Source organism: Sciurus carolinensis, chromosome 17 (assembly GCF_902686445.1).
Source record: "Sciurus carolinensis chromosome 17, mSciCar1.2, whole genome shotgun sequence".
Taxonomy (NCBI): Eukaryota; Metazoa; Chordata; class Mammalia; order Rodentia; family Sciuridae; genus Sciurus; species Sciurus carolinensis.
The window spans coordinates 47,724,259-47,740,355 of NC_062229.1; the positions used below are offsets into that span (position 1 = coordinate 47,724,259).

General features: G+C 34.1%; 1 protein-coding gene across 2 annotated transcripts in view; it reads right to left on the minus strand.

Annotated features, from left to right (window-relative positions):
• Kcnh8 (potassium voltage-gated channel subfamily H member 8) overlaps positions 1–16,097 on the minus strand; it is a 360,225-nt gene that overhangs the window by 170,237 nt on the left and 173,891 nt on the right. For both annotated transcript variants that reach the window (XM_047531744.1, XM_047531743.1), the window contains 2 exons: positions 8,352–8,479; positions 1,417–1,657 (listed from right to left, as the gene is read on the minus strand). In XM_047531744.1, the coding sequence (XP_047387700.1) occupies positions 1,417–1,657; positions 8,352–8,479 (369 nt within the window). The remainder of the gene's footprint in view (positions 1–1,416; positions 1,658–8,351; positions 8,480–16,097) is intronic.

Sequence of the window (16,097 nt, forward strand, 5' to 3'; positions counted from 1 at the left end):
TACCAGGTCATGGGAAGGAGAAGTGTTTTTAGGATGATAACTTATGTGTGTGTCATGGATGGGTAGAAGGAGACATCCAAGGTTAGCACAGCAAGAGGATATAAAACCACAATGGATTGGTGTTAGACATATCCAACGTATTCAGGATTTTCATTTTCAATTGTTCAAACTGTAAATATATCATTTGATATACAACAATGACTTCATAGATCCCTTTATGGTTATACTTTTCAAATTAAAAAAAATGTCAGTTTTTAAAAAAAATTGTTTGTAGTCATTACCAGCTACCTAATTAGACAACATCGCCATCTAGTGGCCAAAACATACTATGGTTACTACTTTTGGGGTGGGAACTGGGGGCCTGAGGACTCTGAGCCCAGTAGGTATAAATCTACTAGTGTGCCAAAGCTGCACCAAGAGCACACAAACTCATCCAGAGCAAACATGTACTGACTTCAGCTGTAGAGTCCACTCTGGCCCCAAAGTTTTAACAGCTCCTTAAGAAAAAACTATCACCACTGAAAAAAGTTTTGACCTGCTTCACTTATTTTCTTTTCTCTGAACTTTTAAGGTCCAGGTCTCACTCCTTTGTTCACTACTTGCTTGAAATATTTTCCAAACATTCTCTCATCTTTGCAGTCTGGCTGTTGTGCTATGTCACTATGCAGGTAAAGAACTAGTTGCCAATGGTAGTTAATAATACAATGAGGAGACAATTTAACTCTTAAAGGAAACCTAGAATGTATTCTAAATGGGCAAGCAAAAGCTAGGATATGGTTTAAACAAGAAGAAGATGTAAGGAAAAAGAAAATAGGAAAAGATTTACAAGATTGGAACAGATGTGATGTCAGCTAAGGTTCCCAATATTCTAGAGATCAAGGCCCCCTAGCAAACATCCTTGGGGCTTTTTATTAAGTTAAAATGAGATATTCGCAGCTTCTTCTGATTAACTTTATGTAACCCTTTGCTTCTGTAACTAGGTCGCTTATTGAAATTACCGTCAACATGCTGAAAGGGCATGGAAACATGAAGACAGAACCACACACCAGGATCACTGTCAGAATACAACTGGTGTGTTCTTTCCAAGTCCCACCTCTGACTCCACATAGTTAACATTGTGAAGGATGCGGGAATACAAACAAAATAGTCATTCAGGGTTTTTTTTTTTCACCCATTTTGGACAAAATAAATATAGAAACAAAAAACACTGGTCTAGATCTGTGTGAATAAAAGAACAGTGGAAAAACTGGAAGAGGCAATTTTCAGAAATCCAAATATGTTCCTCTCCAAAATTTGCATCACAGTCTGAATCATGCCCATGCAAATGGATCTTAGTTCAAATTCCCATCAGAAAAATCTGGAAAAGACTTACTTCCCATAGGCAAATCTCCAAGGAAACTCACTGGGGGTTCTTACCTATAATAAAAAGAATCTCCACTGCTATGTCGCTGACTGTTGTGCTGCGAGTGGTGGACAGGTCATCGTTGCCAATAAAGCAGACGTTGTAAGGTACAGTCACGGCGACATAAAACGTCGCCAACAAGATAAGCCAGTCCCAGCCAGCTTTGAAAGTGCTAAAATGCAGAAGTATGAATTTGGACTTTTTTGCGTCAGAAACTTTATACTCTGGAAATGCTGGTTTATCTACAAAAACATTCTGTGGATAAAGACAAAAAGAAGAGAGGGGGAAAAGAAACGTTAGCGACAAGGATCACACTGCTTTAAACACATGCTTGTGGGAGGAGGATCATGCATGGCACCATGTCAGCATATCTTATGAGTAAAACCTGGCATGTACACACAGTCATGCACCATGTAACTATGTTTTAGTCAATGATGGACTTTATGTATGGTGGTGCTCCCATAAGATTACAACAGAGCCAAGATATTCCTATCCCTTAGTGACATGGTTGCTCTTGTCACATCGTAGCTCAACATATTGTTCCACTATTTGTGATGCTGTTGCTGTAAACAAACCTGCAGAGCTGCCACTCATATAAAAGCATAGCCATACAATTATATCCAGTGCATGACACTTGGTAGTGGCAATGAACAACTGTGTTACTGATTTATGTTCATACTATATACACTTTTTTTTTTTCTTTGTACATCAGAAAATCCACTTTCATTGGGCAATTTTTATATATTGGCAAGGGAGGAAGTATTGGATTAACATGATAATCTAGAAACTGTCTCCAAAAACAAGTAATGTGAGTCTGACTTAGGAGCAGGTTGATAAAACATATGCAAGTTATTTTTACTATGATTCTTAAATGTGAATAAAATGTTACGATTGCAAGTAAAAGAATTAAAGAACAATCACTACTTTGAAGTTCTCTTTTACTGCTTGTTGTGATGGATTAGGATTGGGACTTCGTTTTTTGATGTATGCGTTTTTAAGGAAGTAAACTACTGGGATGATTATAGAAGTTTGAGTTGTACATTTTTTAAACTATAATTTTTCAAAGATAGTTATAATCTTATAATTTTAAGAGAAAAATTAGTTGTTTCCTATAAAATTGGAACTCTAGTGTAAAAGTGCAAATTTATCTTGGAGAATGCTTCATGAATCTTCAAGTCTCAATTTTAAAACAGAGCTAACTGTGCTATTTATTAACTCAGAAATTCCAGGAAACAGAAATGAACAGCCAATGTGTAGTCAGTTGCCATTCCATATCATGTCTATTCACGGTTTAGTGGGCGATTTAAAATAGGAAACTAATTATTGAAAATATCAAATAAATACATTTCCCAATTGGTAGGGGATAGTGGGTACATCTATTTTAAAAGGATGGGCCATTTTCAACTACTTTTATTCCAGATGCTGGGAGGAGAAGATAATGATTGCTAACTGAGCAGCAGAATCTGGTGGCTCTCCATTTGAAATTCATTTGGAGAGGTGCTAGCATCCATTCCATCCTACATTCTGGGATTCTCTTCCTGGTGACACTTACAGGCCAGCTCCCATGAACACCTCTTGCTATATGTACTTTTTATTATTATTTTAGAGTGTGCTCCTAATAATAACAAATTGACTGTAAAACAGCATGCAATGTTAGACCAGCAGCCTCATACATCTCCTGTTTACGTTATCTGTTGATGGCATCAACAGGCCACACCATGACATTCCCTCGACCATGAGATCACCTAACAAACATTTCTCAGAATGTACCCCTGTTGTTATGTGATGCATGACTGTATTAAAATTGAGCAGACTCCAGCACCAAAAAAAAAAAAAAAAAAAAAAAAAAAATTGAGCAGAGATCTTTGCTGTAAGTAATAAGACTGTGTAGAGTCTTGTCATGAATGTGAGCAGTCCAGATTTTGTTCATTAAAAACAAAAAGACCATTATCAAAAATGTCATCTAAAAATATCCACAGTTGCAAGTATAATCCTACACAGAGCACAAACACCGAGGTCCATTTATATGCTCATTGCCATGAAGACACTCTGTATTTTTAAATGAGTCATTATCTAGAGAATATATTTGACCTGAGATTCTGCTGATGTCAGCAAACATGGCCTTTTTAAAATTTTTTTCTAGAAAGGGGATTACTAATAGTCTACTGTAAACACCTATTTACATAGTTTTCAAAATATAACCAGGTCTTGCATGCATTTTTTGCATTGTGGTTGATGGTGAAGTTTCCAATTGGGACCCCAAACCTCATTACTTTAATTAACAAGGATATATTCTGCCACTGGGCAGCCATTGGTTAGATGGTAAAGGGAGAAACAGTTACTTAAGGGTTATTATTCAAGTCATGGAAGAAGAAAAGCAATGTTCACTGTGCAACCGATTAAATGCAGAAGAATAGCTGGAGTTTTTGATAACAGCAAAAGCACTTCACTTTGAAAGCAGTCCAAATTGATGAACAATTCCTTTATTGCTATGAGACAAAGGGAGGCCCAACAATAGCGTGTGTGGAAATTTGACAAGTCTGTGACCAGATACTTGCAGACCTTGCTTTGACCTCAATTAATGAGAAATACAAGATAGGTAATGAAAACTTAAATTTGAAAGTTAAGTTGAATTAACAAAGCAGTTAAAAGTTCCAGAATACGTATTACTTGCAGGTCACAGTGTTATTTTCGTGTCTCAGTCACTGGGAAAGGCAGATTAATAATGCGGTGTGTTCAGGGAGCCTTGAAGTATCTGAGGATTCTGGGAACATTAAGAGCATTAAGAGAGATCTGGAACACTTAGCCCCTAGTGATGGCTATCAGTGATTAAATAGTTCTGCTACCCTAATATGAATGCATCCCATTTCTGGTGTGTCTCTGAGGTGTTGGTACTTCCTGTAAACTCTCACCCAATCCACCCAGGCACTTCCTAGTCCAGGACCTCATAGTGGAAAACTGCTCAAATACTTCCAGATGATTCTTTGGTGCCCACCTGCTGCCACTGGATCTTTTTTCCACCACATTCCCTCATATTGAAACTTTTGCCTCATTTTCTGGTTTTGAGAAACAAGTTCCAAAGGTGGACTTTGGCATATTACTGAGAAAAACAGATGAAGTTGTCTTGTTGGGCTTCTCATCAGAACTTAAGAAGGTGAACAGGAGAGGGAGTTAGGGTCTGCAAGAGTCATCTCCTCTAGGCCAATAAGCACTTCTAGTTATAATACTACAATAGGTTATAATATAACTTTCCCCTTAATATTTAATATAAGAAATGTTCAGAAGCCCTGGGGAGCATCTCATTTTCCATTGAGTAAGTCTTTTACTGTCCTGTTACAGAAATTGAAATTTTACCTTAATTAAGGAAGAAACCAGGTCTAGAATGAGAATCCGGGGAAAAAAAAGAGTAAGTAAAGTGTTTTCTTTGTATAATGCTAATTGCATGAAGCATTAGTGATACTGATGCAAAAGTTTCAGCAACACATTTGTTATCTCTGCTAATCAGATTTCATTTTCATAGGTTACTTAAAGATTATTTTAAATGATCAATTATTAGATTTATTGTTAAAGCATATTATTTTAAAATTATGCTGAGAATTCAGTACATCTTAGGTTAGACGTAAGTTTTGAAATATTCTTAACTCAAATCCTGCATACATCTCTACACAATCACCTAAGTGAAAAAATAGACACTCCTCTATTTCCACTACTATATTTATGAAATTTTGTCAAAACCATTTAAATGGAAGAAAATATCTCAGAATTATTTTTTTAAAGTATACATTTGTAAAATTTTGCTTTTTGAAGGAAATGGGGGAAATTCATATTATTCATAACCTTTAAACATATGGTATTTGCCTAATGTAGGAGACAACCAACTTGATTAGACTTTAGGTATATATTACTGATTGATTTGGAAGCATATGGCTTTAGTGCTAATCATGCTTTTTTTTTTTTGGTACTGGGTATTGAACCCAGGGGCCCTTAACCACTGAGTCACATCCCCAGCCCTTTTTATTTTTCACTTTGAGACATGATCTCAATAAGTTGCTTAGGGCCTTGCTAAGTTGCTGAGACTGGCTTTGAACTTGCAATCCATTCTTTGTCAGCTGGAATTGCTGGAATTACAGGTATGTATCATCATTCCTGGCTGTCAGTTCAACGCTTTCTCAGTTCAACCTCTAATCTACGAATTATTTAAATGATTGTAAACTCAATGCCTAATTAAGGTAACTGCTTCCTAAAGTATTTTTGCAACCCTTTGAAATGGTCATCTGAATGAACAAGAAGGTAGAAAAATGCTTCTATAGTCACTGTAGCACTGCCAGGCCCAGGGTATGTCTTTGAGGAAGACTAGCACAGGCCCCTGCTGGTAATACTGGGGCATTTATTTATAGCACTCTCCTTTCAAGCTCTGAAGGTTCTCATGTGATCTTTACAATGTATCATTGCTTGGTGTTGGAAACACTTTCATTATCCTGTTCTCATTTAATGGACAGAGTAATGAATCACGGAAAGCAGAAATGAACTATCCTTTCCAAGATGTACCAGAAAAAACTAGAGTCAGGACTACAGGTGTTATACCGTCCCTATCCTCAGACCTTGCCAATGGCCTGATGAGTTCATTTGGCTATGGTTGAAGCACATGTGCCTATTCCATAGAACTGTCTCAGGGAGGAAATCAGGTAGGGGCAAAATAGTGGCTTTGAGTCAGAGGACTAGGATCTGAATCCCATGGCTGCTGCTTCTACTTTTGAGACTTAGAATAAGTTAGGTTTCTTTCCCCATATTTAAAATGCACTAATAAAAATAATACCTACTACTGCCTGCTGTGAGTTAAAGGAATTTTTAATCATTTTGTTTTTAAATAGATTAGGGCTATCAAATATTAGAAATTATTCTATGTGTGTGCAAACATTATTGCAGCCAGAATTTCCCCAAAGATTGTTTAGTTGAGAAATAGCCAGATCATTTCCTTTTCTTCCCTCTCTCTTTCAGTTGCCTTTTAGCCATTGTCCTCTGTTTTCCTTGAAAGAGATGGTGAACAGAACCAGTTCTGATTCCATACTTGTCTTCAGAAGTAACATTTACCTGTAATATCAGAGCCACTGTGTTGATTAGACATCCTTAATTACTATGTATTATTTTAATGCTCCACCCTGATGTTTATACTTCTGAAATGAATGGCAATTAAGCAATTAGTTAAGTAGTGGGAGTTATGATTTTTTTTAAATCAGATTTTTAAGTAGTGTTTTGTACTTTGTTGAATCTAAAGGGGAACATAGGTTCAGCAAATGCATTTCAAAGCTTACTAATACTTGAAACATCCTTAAGTAATTTTCAACTAAATAATTCCCAACTAAAAGCTAGAAAATGGTATCAGTTTTCAGAATAACAGAATCTGGGTAATATTTGTTTAGGTGTTTTGCTGGTTAGCTTTCACAGTACTCAGCTCAGATGTGAACACCTTTGTTTCTTTCTAGAACATGTTCACTGTCACCAAAGGCTGAACTTGGTAATTTAAGGGAGCTGTAAATAGGGACCAGGGGTAGGATCCATAGATCAAGTGGTATGCATTATTAAATCTCTCCCTGTATTCTCAGGAAGTCAATGTGACACTAAGGTACAGGTGTCCCTAGAAACACTTCATAATAAGTTAGGACCAAAAAAAAAAAAAAAAAAAAAGTAATGTGTGATTCTCCACAGTGGTAGTGGTGCATGGCAGACCAGTCACAGGTAGTTCTTGGAGTATAAAGGGATCAAAACATCTTATTCTAGCCTCCAGAAAGGAATCACGCTGAAGAATAACCAGTTTTGCAGCATTTCCATGCTATTCTTCTTACCCTGTGATTACACATCTTTCTTTGTTTACTACAATTAGAGAAACAGATACTTTGTATGTCTGATGTAAGGGCTATTTTATCAAATTATTTATATGGGAGATTAGATAGTCCCAGACCTTAGTATGTGAGAGTGAGATACTGGAGGATCCCCTGTATCCTTAGTCCTATGACTTCTGAATCTTAAACCAATTCCAAAGTAACTCTGGTTGTTTGGAATGTTATTAGTAAGTCAGACTGAGTATTCAATCTGCTACTCATAACCATGAAACCCCCAAGTATGTTCTGATGATTCCACAATGGAAATTAATGACATTAACATCATTTGAAAATTACCTTTGAACATCTACAACTAAACAGGCATGGTCCTGGGTTTCTCCATGAAGATGCATTCTTTTTGTGCTAAGTCCAACCCAAGTATGACATTTCTGAACATGTACATCATGTAAAACTCTCCAAAGAAACACTTTTTACAGGCACAGTTATTTGCTGTGACTTCTGACCGATAAGCACCAGTTTTCAAGGTTTCAGTAAGTAGCCACATTGTAATTTACTAAGGGTGCAACTTTTACAAAACTATAACATATGGCATGTAATTTCAAATCTAATGTTCTACCCTGTGAAATTTCCAACTGTTTCATATAAAATTTAAATTTTTAAATGGAGTAATGACTTTGACTTTTCCATGATCCCCCTGGGTAAACATATTAAGAGAAATTAGATAAAGTGCAAAACAGATGAAACTAAAATTAAATTTGAGCAATTTGACCAACAAACTATGAGTGTGTAATATGACTTGCTGCATCATCCTGTTTCATAAAATGTAAACAGTATGTTTCCATTTGCAGCATCCCAGCACCATATTGTACTAGGCTGCAATATTACTCTAATCTCTGTGCTGTGATAACACTCTGATTAAGCACTTTTATTATAGAAATACCTCATGACTGCTGACCTTTCCCAGTTTGTTCTTTACAGGCAAGAACAAGCCAAAGTGGAAAAAAAGTCAGGAAAGCCAATAAATGAGCAATTGGAGCCTTTCTTTAGTGAATCAAATATTACCACCAGGGGAAATTCTAACAGTCATAGTGTACACGCATACCACTTACATTATTTATTTTCAATTTGTTCTTTTCTCTTCTTTGCAGGTGCCCAGAGATGTGATAAAGGACTGCTCGGCTCCGTCTCCGGGCTGAGTCAAAGTGGGTTCCTGCTCTTGATCTTCCCTTGGCTTTGTCTGGGGGAAAATAAAACGCATTAGACATCAACGAAGACATCAGTTCATCCCAACGAAGTCGTTTTGTAAGTTCACATTCAAGAGCAAATAATATGTACCTGTTTTAGATCACCTAAAATTGTCTGTTGCCTCCTGATGATATTTAATTGAATTTGGTCCATTATAATCTACATATTTTTATCATTACATTAATTTTTTAAAAATATAGTAAAACATATATGAGAATAAAGGCACTTTCAAATGATGCAGAAAAGTCCTAAGGAGTATTATTTTCTCCTTTCTGCTATCCCACATGCAAATTCCTAATTCTACCCAATATTTTAAAAAACTTTTCTTTCCAGAAAATTTCTGATCCATATATTATGTGCATATGTGTAATTATTTTTCTTTGCATAAATGCAAGTGTACTATAAAAACTGTTTGCACATTATTTTCTTCACATCAAATAACTTGTAAATCATTTGAAATTGTACTACTCTCCCCCCTTTACTTTAATGACTAATAGCATACCACTCAAAGCATATGACTATCACCCAAAATAATTATAAAACTATTAATGTTATTCTTTCTCTATCATGAGCATGTAGGTTTATCCTGGGTTTTAAAAAAAATTTCTGTAGAAAATCCTACAATGAAAATTATTGAATGCATGGAATGTCAAGTTTGTGGACTGTCCAGATATTCAGTAAATAAATTGCCAGCATTGCACACTTTAAATTTTTGTATTGATATTCTAAATTTTACCCCAGCAATTTACAAGTGAAGTAAGGGAACAAACATGCCTGTTTTACTGCACACATGTGCTGATTGCAAAAGGTCACAGGTGTTGTCTAATATTTTGATGATGGAAAATATCACATTATTGTTCAAAGTTTTATTTTTAAAAATGAATGGTAAGAGCACATCCTTAAATATTTAATATTTCTTTGCATTTACTTTTTTAACTCAATTCCTACTTTCACCTTATTTATAACATTTCTTAGTATACAGTCATTTTCTTGTTTTATATTCTACCAAAAATATTCTTGACTTTATATTTTAATTTGTATTTTATTTATGCTGCCTAAAAATGTTAAATTTTTATGTTATTGAACTTATTGATCTATTTGTGGTGTCTAAACCTTATGTCATGCATATCGAAAATTTTTCATGCAAAAATTATTTTTAAAATCTATGCATGTTTCTGATATATTTATGATTTTATTTTTAAAATTTTGATATTTAACTCTAATCAAATTGGATTCTATTTTAGTAAAATTAGGTCAAAAGTCAATTATATATTTTTTCAAGGTGCCATTCTCCAAAATAAATATATAGCATCATTAAGTACATTAAGAAACATTTGTTTTTATTTTGCCAATTGGTTAACATAATTTCATCCTAAATAAATTGTATCAATATTATGATGATTGAAAACTTTCTAAAAGTTAATAACTATTGCTTGTCTAAATTTTACCATCCAATCTCTCCAGTCTTATGAATTCTCTCTTATTTTGCTCATTCATAAAAATAATTTGGTTTGGCACCTATGTTGAGAAGTTATATAATTGATCTTCTGTATTTATTATTTCAATCAATCCCCATAGTATTCATGAGATAAGTATTACTACCCCCCATTTGTAGATGAGAAAACTGAAGGGCTAATAACATGTCATGTGGTTGCACATCTGGTAAGCAGTAGAGACAGATGTGGAGCCATATTGGTCTGAAGTCTCTATTACCTCCGCAAGCAGTACCACATCCCTAAATGACTTTAGTCAATGTTCGGGGCTGCTGCATTATAATGAGTGTCACATAGACAAATAGGTTATAATAAGTCCTGCCCATCTGAGGTTGGACTCCCAAGTCTTCAAAGGATTAAATGTCCCCCACCCTGCATTTCCCAAAGGGATATTTTAATGATGGACAAATAAGGTGTTTTACTTACTGCAAAAGTCAAATATGATATCACAGTTTTTTTAATTGTTCAACTTTGCTGAATAGTTTGAAAAAATTTAAATAGAATATATATTACTATGGACATGAATCACTAAAAGTTTATTGAAAACAAGAAAAAGTATCAAAAGGGACTGTATTTTTAAAAATTCTGGTTGAACAAGACTTATTTCAGTGGGTTATTAAAAGTTCTAATCATGTCTTCATATGCTAAATTTTTTAGTTTTTATAGAATTATTATGAATTGCATTTGAAAATGTAATTTTTCTTACAGCAGGAACTAATTTTAAATGTATTTAAATTTGAAAACAGACAGTTTTAAGATAATGTCTGTAGGAAAAGGGTAAGGCCAGCAGGCTGCTTATGCAATATCAGTTGGTTTCAAAATGCCAAGTGGAATTACAACACTTAAAAATGGAGCAGAGTAGATATTTATGACAGCAAGTCGATTCCCTTATCAGTAGAGAAATCTAATTAACAACAGAGATTTTCCAAATCAAACAACAGCAATTTTATCATCTTAAAAAAAGGACCCCTCAAAGAGAAATGTCAAAGAAACATTTGTCTTGGTCTTGACTCTAAATAGAAGAAAACAAATTTTCCTTGAAAACTTGAAAACTAAACATTAAAAAAAAATCTAGACAGAAAATAAGCAAATGACATGAATAGCCATTTTATTAAAGAGCATGTAAGAATGACAATCACATCTAAAGATGTTAAGAAACCCTAGCCATTATGGCCATGAAAATTGAGACAAAAACTGAAATAGCAATGTGCATCTATTATAACAGTTTAAATTAAAACATAGCAACAATATCAAATGCTGCTGAGGATGTAGAGAAACTGGATTATCGGACATTGCTCATAGAAATGTAAAATAATACAGTCACTCTGTAAAATAATACAGTTTGGCAATTTCTTGAAGAACAAAAAATCCTAAACATTTTGCCCATATAAACCACCAAATGCATTCTTGGGCAACTATTCCAGAGAAATAAAAATATGTTCTCACAAAAACCCACGTACAATTGTCCATAATAGCTTTCCAAGATCTGGAACTAACTTAAATGTCCCTCAACATGTAAGTGGTTACACTGGTCTATCCATACCATGAAATACAAGCTAGGAATAAAAAGGGACAAATGATTGAGACAGGCAGCCACTTGAATGAATCTTCCTGGTAGTGTAGTCAGTGAAAAAAAAGCTGATCTCCAAAGGTTACATATTGTGTTGTTCCGTTTACATGACATTTTCTAGATGTTGGAGATGAACAGATCAGTAGCAGTCGGGTGTCAGAGAGGTTGAAAAACATGGCTATGAAGGAAGCAGAGGGAGATCTTTGCAGTGATGGGATATCTGTGTGTCTTGATTGTGTTGGTGGCTACACAAATTCATATGTGTGATAAAATGGCACAACAGTACACACATGTAGTATTACAAAACCAGTTGGTTGGTTACATAATATGTAAGTTATAACCACAGGGAGAACTGGATAAAGGATACATAGGCCTCTCTGTACTGACCTTGTAGTTTCCTGAGAATTTATAGTCATTTCACAATAAAGAGTAAATTATGTTCGGGTTGTGTCCTGGTTGGTGTTAGGGTGTTTTTACTGATTTTAAGTGAAACACACTGAGGTCTTTTTAATTGCTTTCAATACTTGAAATTAGCAGTGCCAGTCCATCCATGAGTTTGTGTGAAGTTGAAAAAGGGTCATTCCTCAAAGTAAAGAAGATGTTACTTTCACCTATTTTTAAATTGTTACAATACATTGATTTTGTGAGAAGACACTTTTCTGTCCTGTGCCATAACATTGATCATCAAAATGCACATTTACACTCCCACAAGGCCAGTGTGCATGTTTTTGAACCTATCACTCATACATTTTGAGATACACATGGCTTATTACTGTATAAATAGTATTTAAAGTAGAACCTGGTTGATAACAGGCACTTTAATCTTCTTTTTAGTGAATGAATAAACTGAAATTCTTTCCTATTCTGTGTTATGTATTTTGCATAGATGAGGCATTTGAATATCTATGAATTATTGGTAGTCTGACTTGATGCTTTGCTTATCAAAATAACTGTCAACACTTTTTTTTCTCTTGCCTTTTTAAGTTTGTTTATAAGAGAAATGCTCAAGGCTGCTGTGCATATGACTAGATTATAAGGTCATAGATGTTTTATATAGCCTCTCATGTAATCAGTTTCAATTTCCTTATTTCATTTACATTTCAAGGTAAAATTTTTTAGTATTTTATAAATATATGTAACACATAAGACATATATGTCCTGTATATATAACATATAATATTATATATAACATCTGTAATATTACATGTTTTATATATATATGTGTGTGTGTATATATATATATATATATATATATATATATATATATATAGGAAAAATCAAATTATGCAGTTTGAGTTCTGTTTGGTACTGATGTCAAATGTCTAAATCAGGAGATGATAATAAGGAAGGTTCAGAAAACTTTTGCCCTACTTAATGGGACATAAGTTCCATTGCTCTGTGTTGTATAGACTCCTCATCCTTCTTACTTTCCTGGTTGACCACAAGACTGAGTTTAAGTAAGATTTCTTTTTGTTTTGTTTTGCTTTTCCTTATTATCAAAGAAATTAGATGTAGGTCATAATCAATTTAAACTAGAAATACTTATGAGGTCTCAAAATTAAATTTCTTATATTAATGTGATTCTGGGTTATACACATTTTCTGACAATTAGAATAAGATAACCTTGTTTCCTCTTCCCCCAAAAATACAGTTTATAAAACAGTACATCTAACTTTGAAGGTGTTTCCTATAAACAGAAAATTTGTCTTTGGTATCAGATATTTTATATCCCAGTCATCCCTAATTCCTAATATTGCTTCAAAAAACTAGTTATGTCTTAATGAGCACCTGATTACTGTTTGAACCTTGCATTATCTGTATATTAATTATATAATAGGTTGTCCTATTATGGTCATTTTATTAATTATTGTATCTCAGTTCAAATTTACAAATGCATATTCATATTTACTCATCCACTTCAAGTACATCTAGATTGAACAAAAATATCTTTTTTCTTTCACAGCTATAGACTTGTCTTTGGAGGGAAAGCTATAAAGGAGGGGATGGAAATGTAGACTCAACAGTCTAAAATACTTTGACATCAGAGACACCTGTAGAGGTAGACATTTCCCATTTCCATATATTATTATTTTGGGGAGTGGGATACCAGGGATTGAATTCAGGGGCAACGGATCACTGAGCCACATCTCCAGCCCTATTTTTTGTATTTTATTTAAAGAGAGGGTCTCACTGAGTTGCTTAGTGCCTTGCTTTTGCTGAGGCTGACTTTGAACTCACGATCCTCCTGCCTCAGCTTCCCGAGTGGCTGGAATTACAGGTGTGTGCCACCATGCCCTGCCCCATTCCCACATATTCTAAAACATGAGGCAAACTCGGGTTTTGGATTTGGATTACCTTCTGGTCCCTACTAAATTCATTATCTTGGAATATCAGAAATACTACCTGAAAATTTGAAACTCCAAGACCACTGTGAAACTGCTTTTGAAAATCATAACCTATTTGTATAAATTTGTGTAATTCTTTTTTTTCTATAAGAAAGTACAAATTTATATGAAAGATGAGAAAATGGCCTAGTATAAAAGTGAGTTATATTGATAAATGTATGTCTGTTTATAAATACCTGTCTCCTATTATTGTCAAAAGACCCTTGATTGACACACTTATCACCAAACTTCGACAAGTATGAACACAGGTGCATTCTTTTTATTTCTACCTATTCACTCCTTCAGGTTCTTTTGAAGCAAATACAAGGCATCGTATTTATAGATCTGTTTTTTAATTTATTTATCTATCTACTTATGTACATGCACACATATGATAGTTTTTAAAATCCAATCATGATACATAACACATGAAAAATATAATAATTCTGCAATACCATCAAACATCTAGTCGTTGAGAAGCTGTGGCTTTAAAGTTGGGCTCCTTGGATTCTCAGGATTAGAGGAGGAGTCGTAGAGATGGACACAGATATGTGGGATACAGGGAAAAAGCCACCAGCTAATGGTCTAAGTCAGAAAGCCCTATTTCAACAGTAGTGTCACTCTGTTTTCTATTTTACAAAATGAACTTCTGAACAAAATTTTATTCAGTGAAATAATTCTGTCATGAAAAGGAAATGCAGATTACCAAATGGATAATCTTAAGTCAAACTGAAAGAGTAGTACTGGTTCTACTCATATCAAACTGAAAAGAAAAAGTAAGCTTAGTAGAGAGGTGTATTGGGTGATGTGGTGGGCAGTTCAATCTTTCAGGAGACCTGATGGGGAGGATAGATTATCATAGAGTTTAGAAATCTTGCCACTGATAACTTAGTGCTGCAATAGAGATACGTGAGTGACTACCTGGTGCTATAATACCTTAGTGAGGTAGTTGGCTTATTAACTTCAATTGTCCTGTGAGAAGAATTTATATAATTGATCAGATGAAGTTTGGAAGGAGTCTTTACACAAGGATTAGATAAAAAGAGAAAAGAAGAATGCTTCAGAGGCTTTCTTTTGAATAGAAAGCCTCTTACTGAGTTCTAAGAAGTTAGAAATATGCTAGGGGATTATCATAAGAGCAGGTCACTTTCCATCGAGAGTGAAGCAGGAGTGCCTCAAATAAAATAAGAGTGAGATATTCAAACAGCAAATCAACAAGGAAAAGGGAAGAGATAAAGATAAGCTAACATTTAGAATTTAGATATTTTTAAAGTATTAACAAATATAACAGATTCTAGGTATGAAGATCAAGTTTCATTTAAATAACCATACAATGGAATGAATGTTTTTGCATTACTTTAAAATATATATTTTAATTACAAAATGACTCTTGATTTTTCACTTTGCTATTTATTAAATTTATATTTATCCATTTAAAATGCTATTTATTATAATTGCTACATAATGAATGCATTAATGTTATTATATTTTTTATCTACTTAGTTTAATTTAAAATTTTCATGATAAAAAATCTTAAACACACTAAAAGACATCAAAGTTTATGGCTGTAAATCAATGTAGGTACAAAACCATCAGCCATTTGGATTTTTAAAATGCTTCACATCTGCAGATTAAAATGCATAAATTTTAATATCAGAAAAAAACACCCTAAAGCTAATAGAGGAGAAGACACAAATGGAACATTAAGAATTTCTATTTTTTTAAAAAATCTATGCTTCTCGATAATTCTGATGGAAATAGATTGTCTAAGATTATTGTAGCAATGAAGATCTTTTGATGAATGGTTCTCTGAATTCTATGAATTAATGAAGTGTCTTTCAATGAAAAATTTAAATAATTAGACCGAGATGAAGGTAATTATCTTTTAATGATGACCAATAATCTGAGGGAGTTATATGTACACATATAAACAGACAACTGATAAAAGGCCTGAGGGATGTCACAATGCTTGCCTAAACCAGCATAAGCCATAGGACCAAGCATTTCCACTATTTACTACACTGCTTTCAGTTAAGAGGAGTGTTGCCAGGGAAGCAGAAAACAGTTAGTAAAATGTGAGTATATCTCAATAAGGAAAACCACCTCCAAAGTCATGCCCACCATCATGATTGCATCATTTTGCATAACAAAGGCTGAAGTCCC